This window comes from Aethalodelphis obliquidens, unplaced genomic scaffold (genome assembly GCF_003676395.1).
Source record: "Aethalodelphis obliquidens isolate GAN/ISIS:26980383/991018 unplaced genomic scaffold, ASM367639v1 scaffold8, whole genome shotgun sequence".
Classification (NCBI taxonomy): domain Eukaryota; kingdom Metazoa; phylum Chordata; class Mammalia; order Artiodactyla; family Delphinidae; genus Aethalodelphis; species Aethalodelphis obliquidens.
The window spans coordinates 12747060-12762040 of record NW_020837952.1 but is presented as its reverse complement, the minus strand read 5'-3'; the positions used below and the strand labels follow the sequence as shown (position 1 = coordinate 12762040).

At 40.1% G+C, this 14981-nt stretch overlaps 1 protein-coding gene across 3 annotated transcripts in view; it reads right to left on the bottom strand.

The window, feature by feature from the left end:
* SRGAP1 (SLIT-ROBO Rho GTPase activating protein 1) overlaps positions 1-14981 on the bottom strand; it is a 279039-nt gene that overhangs the window by 89193 nt on the left and 174865 nt on the right. For all 3 annotated transcript variants that reach the window (XR_003432866.1, XM_027106895.1, XM_027106894.1), the window contains exons 5-6: positions 5413-5595; positions 4811-4939 (exon numbers count right to left, since the gene is read on the bottom strand). Coding sequence is in view for 2 of the 3 variants with exons in the window: in XM_027106895.1 (XP_026962696.1) it covers positions 4811-4939; positions 5413-5595 (312 nt within the window). In the remaining variant the exon portion in view is untranslated. The remainder of the gene's footprint in view (positions 1-4810; positions 4940-5412; positions 5596-14981) is intronic.

Genomic DNA, 14981 nt, shown 5'->3' with positions numbered 1-14981 from the left:
AGTCTAGACATACCAGCTGAGAAACATTTTGGGGAGGGGGGGTTCACAAATGGGAATGTGGTGGTTATTAGATGAGATAAAATTTTTCTGAAATGGAAGGATGGGAGATGAACGACTGAAAAAAGGGAGTTGAAAAGCTATATGTAAAATGTGATTTCATACTCTCTGGTCTGAAAATGTGTGTGTGGACACAGAAAAAGTCTACATTTTAACAGTGATGATCTCAGGTGGTAAGAATGTGATCATTTTATTTTCGTTTGTAGTATTTTCTAGATTTCTACAATGTAAATGTAGTGCTTCTATAATAAGACTAGTTTTAAAACAAATTCTATGGAAAATTTATATGACCTTTTTATATCAATAGATCCATTCATCATCATGTATGATAGAAAAATTTTAAGAAAGGCGACAGATACTGACTTGAGTAGAAGCCAAGAGAAACTGGAGGTCTGTATAAAAAAGGTCTCAACTTGAATTCTTTGACTATTTATAATGCTTTGATTTAATCAAGATACATTTAGTATCTTCCATGTCATTTCACATATAAAATGTTTTTGATGCTGTATTAAGTGTCTTAAGACAGCATTAAAAATGTTGCCTTAACTTTTTCTCACTAGAGGTATAATAATTATTATACCTTCTAATAATTATTAGCTCAGTATAAAAGGTATTTTGCTAAACAGGCTCACACAGGAGCATAAAGGATTCTAGGTGCCTTTGCATAATAATCCGTTTCTTTTTCATCATGAAGGGTCAAGCTTAATCGTTTTTAAGATCACCCCCGTATATGTAAGTTGGATTCCTACAAAATAAGCAGCCATTTTAGAATGTACATAGTCACATTCTGATTGCCTTGAAAGTGGGTCAACGAACTTGAAGCATGCTTTTCACTAAAAGAGTACTCAATTTCTTTTGAATATGACAACATACCAATTTCATAACATTTCTTTTAAAATTCATATTTAAGTTGTATCCTTTTAGAATTGTATAACATTTCTTTTAAAATTCATATTTAAGTTGTATCATTTGAGAATTGTTTACATTTTATTTTATTTATTTATTTTTGGCTGCGTTGGGTCTTCATTGCTATGGGTGGACTTTCTCTAGTTGCTGCCAGCGGGAGCTACTCTTTCACTGCGTTGCGCAGGCTTCTCATTGCAGTGGCTTCTCTTCCTGCAGAGCACGGGCTCTAGGCGCACGGGCTTCAGTAGTTGTGGCATGCAGGCTCAGTAGCTGTGGTTCACGGGCTCTAGAGTGCAGGCTCAGTAGTTGTGGCGCACAGGCTTAAGTTGCTCCGCGGCATGTGGGATCTTCCCGTACCAGGGCTTGAACCTGTGTCCGCTGCATTGGCAGGTGAATTCTTAACCACTGCGCCACCAGGGAAATCCAACACTTTTTAGTCCATTTTTACTTTTGGAAGCTTGCTGGCCCGCGCAGGGCTTGCCCTGGGGTGCTCTCCTGAAGAAGGAGGTCCCGGCGGTGAAGAAGTTCTCGGCGTCTTCCTCCAGGCTGCTGTAGCCGCTGCTCATGCTGCTGGTTCCGTCGCGGGCCGCCTCCCCGGGGCGCTGGCAGCCAGGCAGGGGGTGCCGCGCCCGCCCGCCCCTCGAGGTTCCCGGCGCACGCGCCCCGAGCCGCTGGCGGGCTGTCCCGCTGCAGCTGCGGCCGTCGCTCAATCTACATTTTAAATTTAAGGCTGATCTTTAAAAAATCCAGCTTTCTAAAAATAAAATTGAAAATACTTGGCATATTTAACTATTTATTTATATCAGAATTATTTTGATCTGGAGGTTAAAATGTCTGAGTTTGAAACCTAACGTAACAATTGTGTAATGTTTGGCAAGTTACCCAGCTAGCTAAGCCTCCGTCAGTTCTTTTAATCTATAAAATAGAGAAAATAGTATTTACCTCACAAGGTTATGATGATTAGATGAAATTATGCTTAGAAACCTAGGTGCCTGTCACATAGGAAGAGTTCAATAAATATCCACAACCATGATGGTGCCTCACATAATCCTGACATGCTCTTCTTGTCCTATATACACTAACGGTATCAAGGACGCTACTGTACATCTCCACACAGGTGCCCCACAGGTATCTCAACCTTAGTACATGTAACAGAACTATTGCTCCTCTTCAGGGTCCCTATCTCAGTAAAGCGTACATCATTAACCTAGTTATTCAAGACCTGAGCCTAGGAGTCACTTTTTTTTTTTTTGCGGTACGCGGGCCTCTCACTGTTGTGGCCTCTCCCGTTGCGGAGCACAGGCTCCTGACGCGCAGGCTCAGCGGCCATGGCTCACGGGCCCAGCCGCTCCGCGGCATGTGGGATCTTCCCGGACCGGGGCACGAACCCGTGTCCCCTGCATCGGCAGGCAGACTCTCAACCACTGCGCCACCAGGGAAGCCCTAGGAGTCACTTTTATCCTTTTTTTTTAAAAATCCACCACCCCAGTTTTCTTTTAGCTTTATTTTCAATATATTTTGAATTCAACCACTTCTCACAGGTCTATTGCTACCATGCCAGTCCAAGCCAGCATCATCTCTGGCCTGGACAATTGCAAAAGACCCTAGATGTAGCTCGCTTTTTTCACACTTGTCCTCCTCACCTACCTCAGTCTATTTTCCACCCCGATGCCAGAGTAAGTCTTTAAAATGGAAATCACGTGACGTCACTTCCTTGCTTCAAACCCTTCACTGGCTTCACACCAAACTTAGACAGTTCCCTGTCCAAAGGCCCCTAAGTGATTGGGCTTCTGCCCCTCCTTCTCTCCCAGAACCTTTTCCTCGCTCGCTCCTCTCCAGCCATACTGGCCTCTGCTATTCTCGAGCATCTTGAACTTGCCAAACACACCTCCACCTCTGTACCTGGAGCCTTGCCAGTGCTTCTATATGAGGGATTCCTTCCCCATTAGCAAATATAGCTCTGCAGCTCACTTCTCTGCTCAAACATCAGGCTTTTCTGACATGCCATCAACAGAAGCACCCCCAGAGCTCTGTTTTATTTTTCTTCATGGCACTGTTACTACTACAACAATAAGTTACTACTTATATACATATTAAATATAAATATTTAATATATAAGCATATAATATATTACATATATTACATACATATATTATATATGTGCAAATGTTTTTATGGCTTGTCTCCCCAACTAGTACATAAACTCCATGGAGGTGAGCACTCTGTTTTGTTCATTGCTGGATCCCCATTATCAAGAATAGTACTTGGTACCTTGTACGTATTAAAGAAGCACTTTTCAAGATACAGAGACTTATCTATCCTCTTGTTAAATTGGCTTGGGTTTAGTGAAGTACTCCAATCACTACTAAAATAAGCCCTAAACAAAAAAAGCAAGCAGAGCTGTTCCAAGAATTAGTTCTTCTATATTCCATTCATTTTGCAGAATCCTTACAGATCTAAGTTTGAAAACAGGGGTCATAAAATTTTTTATTTTTATTCAGGAAAACTAGCAGCAATCTAGCAGAAAAAAATCCTTTTATTTCATCAGAGTGCTAGAAGAAAAAAAAATTTTTTTTTAAAGCTTCTGTATTTAAAACAATTAAGTGATTACTTACTTGGTTGAAATACTTGTAACAAAGGAAAAGAGAAAAAAGTTTTCCCTGGTTTTATTTATTACTAAATGGTTTTGTATAAAGAAATTATGATATTATATGAGATAAAATTGTTTTTACACTTAAATAAAAGGAAAAAGTCACATCAGAGTGTTAATGAACTAAAAAATCTTTTGTAACAATTCTTAGCAATTCTTTTGTAAAAGTCCCCAACTGTGGCTCTAAAATAATCGCTAAATATCTGAGACTTAATGCACCATAAAAATAGTTGTTTTAACCTACTATATGACTAAATTATGACAGACACTATAAGCCATAGAAAATAATCTTATATTATCATCTAACTGTTGAATTCAATCACTGCAAAGCAGTATACAAGTAAAATTCCCGCAGATAACTCTCTGAACTTCACACTTCATCTGTGTTTTCCTTACGGAACATCACTTTTTATCTTCTATTTGCAGATCTTGGCGTTTTTGGACCCAGGATTTTTGTCTGTTTTATTTTTGCCATCTCCTACAGTATTAGCACAATGACTGGGCTACTCGGTGGATGATTTCTGAATGAAAGAATGAGTGACGCTGAGGGTCAAAGTTGGGGAATAATGGCAGTAAACACTGCACAAATAAAATAGTAGACATATACTTGGCGTGTTCTAAATGAGCCCGATTAGCGCTTTTTTTATATCATATCTTATAAAAGTAAAGAGAGTTAGATAATAAAAGTGGTTTCTGTGTATCCTATTTTGCTTCACAGTATTTATCACAACTGTCATAAAGCAATCATTTGTGTCGTCATTTGCTTAACATTTTTTTTTTTCCACTTTAAATTCCACGGGGTAAGAACTGTTTATCTATGGCTTCACAGAGCCTCAGCATCTCACAATAGTAGGGGTCCAATAAATATATTTCGAATCAATGAACACAGTTAGGGCTGTGCCACTGCATCATTTGAAAATGCCTGGACCCCCTTCCTAGCTGAGTCTTCCAGATACTCACAGCTTCATAGAACTTCATAATTCGTTTTTCAGTGGTTTTAGGATGCACAGTGTTTCACATGCATCTTACAATTTATTGTGTCTTAGTATTCTGTGTAGTTTAATTGGCAGCGTTTTTTTCCTGACAATTACATAAAACAACATTGTTTTAATAAATGATGGTGTTTTAGAATCAAGGAAATGAGATTACTGCTAATTCCATCTTGGTATGGAAAGTATAAAAACTTCGAGTACTTACATCAATTAAATCTGAAAGATCATGAATATAATACTTGAAAACTGAGGCATTGGTTGCTTCAAGGGTTAGGAGATATTCATTCCGTGCCTTAATCGACTTTAGCTTGTTTTCCGAATACTTTGCTTGTCTCTGGAAATGAAGAAGATCCAGGCATTGGGGAAAACAATAAAGTCATTTTAAAACAAGACAGGGAAACACACATGAATTTCTATTCATCTAAACAATTTATTCAACATATACAAATGACCTTCGAAGTCCTTTGAGAAAAGTACATTTCGAATCTGAATTAAATAAATGAAAATTACCCAGCGATGAGGAAAAACAACAACGTATACGGGCGCCAGGCCCATTTGCAATGAAATCTCTTTGTTAATATTCAAAGTTCTCTACATTGTGTATTGGATACTTGGCATTCACCACTAAATGAGGTCCAGCTGTTATTACATGATTTTTATGTTTCTAACACATTTTTTCATTCCCGTGGGAGGAAATGCATGTCACTTCACAGCAATTTACAATGTGTGTCTATCAGCTGTTGCATCAGTGTTCCTAGGTTTGTCACCTCCAGTGAGGACAGAAAGGCTCTGCAGTCTTTTACTTACTTTTTCCTTCATTTTTTCAATTTTCTTCACAGAGCTTCGCCGCTGATGTCTCTCTTCCAGTCTGATATGAAAGACTGGGTCACTGGATCTGCCAATTTGCTTCTCTTCTTGTTTCTCAGCCTCTTTCAGCTTGCTCTCTGCGCTGATGCTCTCTGCATGATACATATGGTATGTTTTCATCACCTGTGAAAATGTGACCCACATTGTTAAAAGATGTCTGTCTGTAACTTAGAAAGTGAATGGAAACCATTATACGACATGATATGTTAAAGATATCACCTTTCAACTGGCAGAGAGCCAGATTGTTAGTAAAATAAAGTATATACTATTCCTTCTACATAAAGCAAACAGAAATATGCAAATTCACCTGCCAGGAAGAGGCACTTAGGGACAGGCTGTGATGAAAAAAATGATTTACAGAGTCTTGTGTGTGCTTTCAGTGTACTTAAAAAGTTCCCTCAAACTTAAAAGTGTTTCTCTAAAATCTCCTCTGCATTATTAATTTGAAGAATAAACCCTTATGCATGGGTAAATTTTAGTCAAACCTTGGAATTATAAAAAACTCCAAATAAATATATAGCCCTTACTAAAGGGACTTTATTGCTTAAAATGTACTTGTCAAAATACAAAATGTAAATATAAGGTTCATATATAGTTGTAGTTAAAAAGAAAACTTTTTATGAGCACAAAGTAATACTTTATGTTCAATGTAGAAAACACGATACAAAAAAGAAAGTAAAATATAAAGCAAGTAGAAAATAAAAAGCATAAGACTTTGGTATACAGCTATCCAGTCTTTTTCCTATGAAAATACACACACACACACACACTTGTTCATTTTAAAATGACACATATCATTTCTCCTTTTAAAAAATCTGGATCATACTATATTTACAATTTTTAATCTCCTATGTCCTTTTCCACTCAAAAATATCAACATTTTCCTATACCACAAAATAGTCTTGTAAAACATAATTTTAAGGGCTGTATATTTCTTTATATGACTGTGCTGTAACTTATTTAACTAATTCCCTACTGTTGAACATTTTAGAATATTTCAACTTCTTGCTTTTTTATAAATAAAGCTTGTTTCTTCTCTTAGAAATGATACAGGTAATTTGCATTTTGATAGATTTAGGAATATACAGGAGGTGAAATTCTGTAATGTATCCTTTCCATATATATTGTAAATATATAATCAATCCTCAATTAAATATTCTTTAATTTAGAAAAATTTAAAGGTGTGATGACTCCGATGCCAACTGATGTCTCAGGGTTCCTTCAGGTACCAGAACTCAGCACCCAAGTAATCAGTACCGGCACATTCTCAAAAATTATGTCAAATTCTCCTCCACATAAAATGGATTTTATTTCATCTGTAAATAACTGTTATTCAGAGCCAATTTTATAACTAAGGAATAGTTGTGTTAAAGAGATTGATGTAATGTTTTAAAGTAAGGAACTTGATTTTTCTCATTTCAAAAGATGAGTTTTAAAATAGTTTGAAGACTGGAAGCAACACTGGAATAAATATATTTATTTAGGTTGAACCAAATTGCTGTTTTTTGTAGGTTATATGAAAAAGGTAGAAAATCAGCACTTATGGTTCAACTTAATACACACTCTTAAGATGACTATTTTAAAGAGTAAAACACAGGGTTAATGAAGAGCTTTACTTTTCATAAAATCTGATGATGCCTTTCCTTAAAATCATAAGCTAGCTAATTACGTCAAAGGCACTGCTGAACAAGAACAAAGTGCGGGCCAAACTACAAAGTCATGGCGGCTTTCTGTGAGCTGTGTGTAACCGCAAAGTTGTCTCTTCTTAGTAATTATCAAATCTGTCTGGGGGTGTGGTTTGGTTGGCTACTCCAGTTTGAAAGAAAAATAAGACAGCATTAGGAAGCAGCTGGGGAATGAAATGGGAGTCCCCGTGCAGCTGGGCAAACAACGAGGTCAATGAATCTACTGCACACCTGGCATTTCTAGGCTTGGCTCTGTTTATATTCCCCGCCTGAAGCAAACCCACAGGCTGTCTGGGTCCTGGTTCCAGTTACATCTTTAAATGAGAGGGTGAAAAAAACCAATCTCTCACACACTCACAGACACACGCACACACACACACAGACACACAGATGCTCGGCTGTCTTCTTGCTAGTTGACAGGAAGGAAGAAATGAGAACACGTGCCTCCCGTCATAGTTGGATGAAAAGGCATCCCAGACTGAGAAATCTTGCTTTTAAATACATCCTGAAGAAAAGACCTGAACTCCTGACTCTTGCTTTACTAAGATGCTGAGGCCTACTGTAAGCAGGTAATTTGCACAAACTAAGCTTTAGGCACTAAGGATTCTGAGCTGGCTGCTAGCATGATGTTTCTGGTTAAGTAGGCTGGGTTAAAAGGAAAACGTTTGAGTCTGACCTAACACTAGCAAGAAGAGGGTATAAATATTTCATCACAATGTGCTTCAGCACAATAGCTGAGGATTCTCCACCGGGTTCAATGTAATTTCCAGAAAGGTAATGTCTTTGTTCCGTTTTTCCAATTTGACTTAGGGTTTCCACTGTTCTCCAAAATGTCAACAGTTACAATGAATGAATTTTAAAAGTTGGAGAGAAAAAACTAAAAGCTTCTCGAGAACTCTAATTGCAGACAATGAATGCCAGTACAAACTGCATTATTTAAAATGTAAGCTGTTGACAGAAGTTAAATGTGTTTTGTATTTAAAATAACAGACAGTTCTCTCTTTTTCAGAGAAGTAAAAGAAAGCTTTTGAATATATACTGCAAAGAAAATAACAGCTTCTCCATCAGCTTAATGCAAACACAAGCCTTTGCATACCAAATGACATGATAGGTATATATCCATTTAAATGTACTCCAATAGCATATTTTCCTATTTGAATTCTTTTCTACTAAAACCTCAGGCATAATTCTCCATTGAACATGCTCAATTTATCTTCCCTGCTCTGTCTTCAACTGCAAGAAGAATATAGTCAAGTAGAAAGTGACCACATCATGGATTTCTTTGTGACACTTGACTATTGCCAGAGTATTAGCAAATCATTGATGTCAGAATAAAGGGAATATTAAGCTGGACTTTGTTCAGATCCTCTGCCCTTACCAATCTCTCTTTACCTCATGTACCTCTCACCTCATGTGAAATCCTATACAGAAACTGTATATTTCTTACTGACAGACCCTATATAATGGATCTGACACTACTCTTGTACTTTAAATCAAAGTAATTAAAGTATCTATAGTAAATTTCAATATTCAGTGTCAAGAAGTCATGGTGTATCTGAAAACCATCCATGTGTTGGAGATCAGTCGATCAAGGGTATAAATTCTACTTTTTGACTTCTGGCTCAGAAGTTAGAAGACATGGTTCCAGGAATGGATCTACCAGTTACGAGGTGTGGAGAGTCATTTAACACTTCTGCTCACCTTACAAGGTTGTTGTGGATACCCAATTGTACATGGTCCCTGTGTGTGGGCACAACTGTACCTTTACTGAGTACTTACTACATATGTGTGTATATATATGTATATAATCTATACCATTAATATATATATATACATATATATATATATGGAGATATATGTAATGTGTATCTATTTAGCTAAACAAACATTATATAATTCCTACTACATGCCAGACATTGTTCTAAGCATTTTACAAATACTGGGTTGGCCAAAAAGGTCATTTGGGTTTTCCCATAAGATGTTACGGCAAAACCCAAACGAACTTTTTGGACAGCCCAATAATAGCTTATTTAATCCTTCTAAAAATGCTTATGAGGTAGGTACCTTTATTCTCCCCGTATTACAGACGAGAAAAGTGAGGCACAGAGAGGTTAAGTAACTTGCTGAAGGTCACACAGCTGATAATCGGCAAAGCAATGGGTAGTACCCCAGCAGTCTGGCTCCAGATTCAGTGCTCTGGACTGCTATGCCGTGACCTTCAGAAGGTCTAATGCATTATACAAATGGAAGGCCTCTTTATCTGGGGGATATAGTTACTCTTGGTCATATTTAGGAATGGAGGAAAAGAAGGAATGAAAGATAATTATTTATTCATTCAACATTTGCTTGGTGTTTAGCACCTGTAAGGCACTGATGGGTATAAAAATAAAGACTTGGTTTCCATCTTCTAAGAGTTTAAGTTTTTAGAATTTAAAAAATGGGCCTTGGAGATTCTCATGGACACTGATGAAGTGAGAGGGCATTTGGGCTGAGAGGACAGTATCAGGAAAGATGTAATGGGGTAGGCGACCCACACAGGTGAGGTGGGCATGAGGAGACCAAGACGATGGAGAAGGTCCAGGGTAGTGGATGATGGGGTAACGGAGCTGAAGAATAAGACTGGGCCACATGAGGAGAGCCTTGAAACCCCAACTAAGTAGTATAGAATTTACTCTGAAGGGGGTTGGTGAATCCACAGAGGTGTGAACAGTATGGTCAAAGCAGTACCTCAGCAGTAATTCGGTGAAGATAGGCAGGATGGTTTAGGGTGTGAAGCGACCTGATTTAGCATGAAGAAGAGGGAATGGAAAGGAGGAAGGAGAATCCAGAATGACAGCTCCAGGGCCTTTTCTCTGTTCTCACTCTCTCTGACCTTTTCTTAAACTTGACACGACCCCCTCCACCACGGAGTTCAAATGCTCTCACGCTCTGCTCCCAACACCAGCCCAAGCAGCACTCTGTATACTACTGAGTCAATCACTTAACTCCCTCCTCAAAATTTGTACTTTCCTGCCTCCGTGGCCTCTTCCCAAGACAATCCAATCCCACTGCCTGGGATGCCCTCCCCCAGCATCCCCTGCTGTTACCATTTTGACTCACCCTCCAGGGCAAGGTCAAAGCTCACCTATTGCTAAGTGTTCCCTGGGTCCCCAGCCAGAGTGGTCTTGTTCTTCCGACCTCCAAGACCTACTTACTGATAGCACTTCAGACTCTGTGCCGTGTGTTACAGATATCTGTGTACCACTCAGTATCATGGATTGTCCTGTAAGTTCAGTGAGGCCACCAATAATATTTTAGGCAACTCCAGGTCCTTAATATTGCCTTATATACAGGAGGAGTAAAATAGGCATCTGGTGAGAAACAAATGAAGGACAGGAATCCTTTTATATTCAGCTTGCCCATTCATTTATTCATTTAACAAATACTATGTGACTAGCATTGTTCCTCTCCAGCCCTGGCACCCAAAATAGTACCACCAATAAATACCTGGGACAGGACTGACGGGATGGCAAACATTTCTAAATCATCTGTGAAATACAGTTAGCACTGGGATTTATGGCATCTCAGAAAAAAAGGGTGCTGTGGTTGGCGGGTGGGCTGGTAAAAAGCAGTATGTTAGTGACAGTATTTCCTAATTCCACACACAGCCTGCTGTTTTACTAAATCCATCAATCACAAAAAGCTCTCCTGAGAAACTACATTCTTTAGGTCTCCTTAAATACCAACAACCTAAGAGAAAGATCTCTTTTCTATAATCAATACAGGAGAGGGCTCTAACTGTAACCGAGTTTCTGCCGGTGCCAGATTAACAAAACCATCAGGGTAGGACCACCACCTTGGAAGTCCATTCCCACGAAGCTCTCAGGTTCATGGGGAAGGCAGGGCTCCCGGGCCACCCTAGGCTGAGCCCCAGGAGCTGTGCTGTAAGCTTGGCTCCTTCAGGGGCTCACACAGCCTCTGTGTAGACTATAGTCTCTGCTGAGCCAAGCTGTGTCCCTGGAGCTTAGTTTAAATAGGGGCAGTGGGCAGGAGCTACTTTTCAGACAGCATCATAACACTGCATGCTGCGATCTTTACACCAGCAACCTTGAGCTTTCCCGCCCTTTAGTATACTGAGCCAACCTTGGCGACGAATACAGAGCCAGGCAGACCTGGATTTGAGTTCTCGTGCTACGCGTATCAGCTGGGCAAGTGTCTTAACTTTCCTGAGCCCCAGTTCCTCTGAGGTGAAATTGGGATTAAGTGATGCAATGCCTGGGAAGCACAGGAACAGGGTGGGCAGTTCTCTTTCTTGACAGTTTCTAAGGTATGATGTAGGAGCGAGTACACAGGCTCCGCGGCCAGACTAACTGGCTTCACGTTCTGGCTCTAAGCAGAGAGGTGCAGGCCAGTGCCTCCCAAAGACAAAGCAGCTGGAGAACTGAGTACAGCAAAAGCAGACCTGACGGAGGCCTCTCCTGCTGTTTCATATGACAACTCGGGACAGCCAAAACCTCTTAAAAACTAATCTAACATACCAGTGACGAGGACCCAGGAGTTGATGGCATAGATACCTACGTGTTCATAAAACACACCACCTGAAGTCACACTTAGGAAGGCTTCTAGCCTCTCTGCAATGTTCATCTCATCATTAGCACCCTTTTTGATGTATGCTGACAGTTACTGGAAAATTAAGTGTAATTTACTGGAAAATTACCCAGGTTTCAGGGAGCAGTGCATACTGATCTGCATTTACTCATCCACCAAACAGCTACTGAGTATCTGTAAGCCAGGCACTGTGCTAGGCTCTGAAGCTAGAGATGAAAGACACAGTCCCTACCCGGTAAAGACACAAAGGCAGGCCTACTCTTACTGAAGACAAATAGGAGGTGGGGAGGGAAGCACCCACGGACTTCAGGGTGGGTAGGCTGAGTGCAAGTCAGGTGGAGAAGACTCCTAGGCTTCCTTTTAATCAGCTTCGATTTAAGTCTGGGAGCTCACCTGGAGAGAAAGTTGGGGTGGGAGGGGGGATATATTTTATTTATTTTTTTTATTATTTATATACAGATGTAAAGACAGGAGAATCCCACCCACAACATGAATGCTACTCAGTCAATGCCCACAATGGATCTCAGTTCCCACCCCAATGCCCCATCTCCCACTTAAGGCCTGTGAGGGACACTTATCAGTATATTTTATTCTCATTTGTGGCATCAGGGCTGGAAAAGCTGCTGATACCCGAGGTAATGAGCGGTCAATAGGACTGTTACAATGATGAACTTTCCCACTTCCTTTCCCCAGGCTTGTATGGTTCACTATAAGTCAATGAAAGCAGAATTCACAAAACTTAATTATATTTGAAAAGTAACATTTATAGAACTCACTTTGAGAGGTAGTATACTGGCAGTTAAGGGCTTAGACCCACAGAACAGACTGCTTGGGCTCAAATCCTGCCTCTGCACTTGCTGTGTGATCTTCAGCAAGTAACTTAACCTTTCTGTGCCTTCATTTCTTCACTGTAAAATGGGCATAACATTCTTACTCACTGCATGCATAGGGTAGTTGGAAGGGTTAGATGTGTCATGACATGTAAAGAGCACAGAAAAAAGAGCTTGACATGTAATAAGTGCACAGTAAATGTCAGCTATTGCTATTTGAAAAAATTACCACAAAAGATTTCCTTTTAATAATAGGTAATGATTTCTCCATGACTGGAAAGACTATCATTTCCAACAGAGGTAAAGGAAAGGAAAGAAGTGATACTTCCATTTATGTGTATGGGAAGAATTTTAGCAAAGCGCTTTAGAAATGAGCAGATAGTTCAAGATGAACGATTGAATAGCATGAGATCCCGTCTTTATAGCTAGTTTATCAAAGAAAACTTGAGGTATGTTGTGGCTCCACTGAAATGAAATCAGTAAAACAGTATGAGTTTATCATCGAATTATATTTATAATCCAAACAAATGCTTTGAACAAAAGGCATTGTCTGGGACTCCGGACCCTGCTGGCTGCTAACCACCCAAATGACAGGGCAACAGAGATACAGAGAATAAACAAAACAAAGGGAAGGGGCTTCCCTGGTGGCGCAGTGGTTGAGAGTCCGCCTGCCGATGCAGGGGACGCGGGTTCGTGCCCCAGTCCGGGAAGATCCCACATGCCACGGAGCAGCTGGGCCCGTGAGCCATGGCCGTTGAGCCTGCATGTCCAGAGCCTGTGCTCCGCAACGGGAGAGGCCACGGCAGTGAGAGGCCCGCGTACCGCAAAAAAAAAAAAAAAAACAAAGGGAAAAACAGAGAACACATATGCAAAGGGAGAAAGTAAGGCTAATGCAAGTCCCCCAAATAATTCTGTTCTGTTCAGTGTGGTGTTAAAGGTTTTGTTTCAGGAGTAATTACAAAGAGCAGCATTTTGTAGGTCTATAAAATCCAACAGACCTGGAGTTTGGTCCTAGCTTTGCTGCAAAATAGTTCTGTAACCTCAGTCTTTCTGACCCTCAGTGTAAGTTTCATCTATTAGAGATGGTAACATGAGGTCTCCTGACAGGACCAAAATTAGGGAACCAATCAAATAAAACTATGAACCTCAAACACTTTGAAAACTGTGGAATGAAAGAAAAAGCACAAACTAGAGGTTTGACCATAGAAAAACTGATCATGTAACTAAAAGGCCTCTTTCCATGAGAATTTTAATACATCCCCTGAAATGGAGAATATGTGATGATGCTCAGAGGAAATAACATAGGATGGCATCTAGCAGTCTATATGAAAAGAGCATCCGGACTGTCATTCATGTTTTGTTTTCTGTTGGAGATTTACTATTTTCTTCTCCATCTTCAACAAGAACCTACAAGAGCCTGTGATAGTGGAAGGAGCTTTCAGGTCCTAAATATCCAAGCGTGTGAACCCTCAGTCTGCCAGGCCTTGACTGTGACCTTGTGGCAAGGCTCTGTCTAACCCTGCTGGCCCAGAGCGTTCTCACCTATAAAGGACGTGGCTGGACCATGTAATCGCTCAGGCCTTTTCCAACTCTAAAATTCTATGAGTCCATGATTTCAACAACTAAGTATCACAAGTATTTACTGTTTGGGGAAATACATATATATAAAATATACTTCTCACTTGCTAAAGAGGCTGATTTTTTTCAGTGTCAGGGTAGATGGCAGATAAATTTTAATCAAAAGGAAAAACCCATTAACAACAAATTATACTAATTATCTCCTGCTTCTGTTGATTGAGGCAGCAAACAGTATACCATGCTATGCCGAGGACATAAGATTCCTCCTAGAATTTTCCATGGGCTCTGAGGCCATAACGCATCTGCTTTGCTGCACAGAAAATATCTAGAAATGAACAATGCCTGTATACTCTAATGTACTATTATACTGATGAGTCTTAAACTGGGGTATCTATCACTCTAGTGACTTTAATTAGCTCTCAAACTGATTAGTGATCAATCATCAAGTGCTCATTAAGGAGGAAAACCCAGGAACTATCTGGTAGGTGCAGGGTTGACACAAGGATTTGCTATGTGCTTTTTTCTTTGACTGTTTTTTTTTTTTTTTTTTTTTTTTGTGGTACGCGGGCCTCTCACTGTTGTGGCCTCTCCCGCTGCAGAGCACAGGCTCCGGACGCACAGGCTCAGCGGCCATGGCTCACGGGCCTAGCCTCTCCACGGCATGTGGGATCTTCCCAGACCTGGGCACGAACCCGTGTCCCCTGCATCGGCAGGCGGACTCTCAACCACTGTGCCATTAGGGAAGCCCCGACTGTTATATTTAAGTTAAAGCAGGGCATTAGTCATCTTTTTCAAACTGCTAAATTTAACTATATATATATATATATAT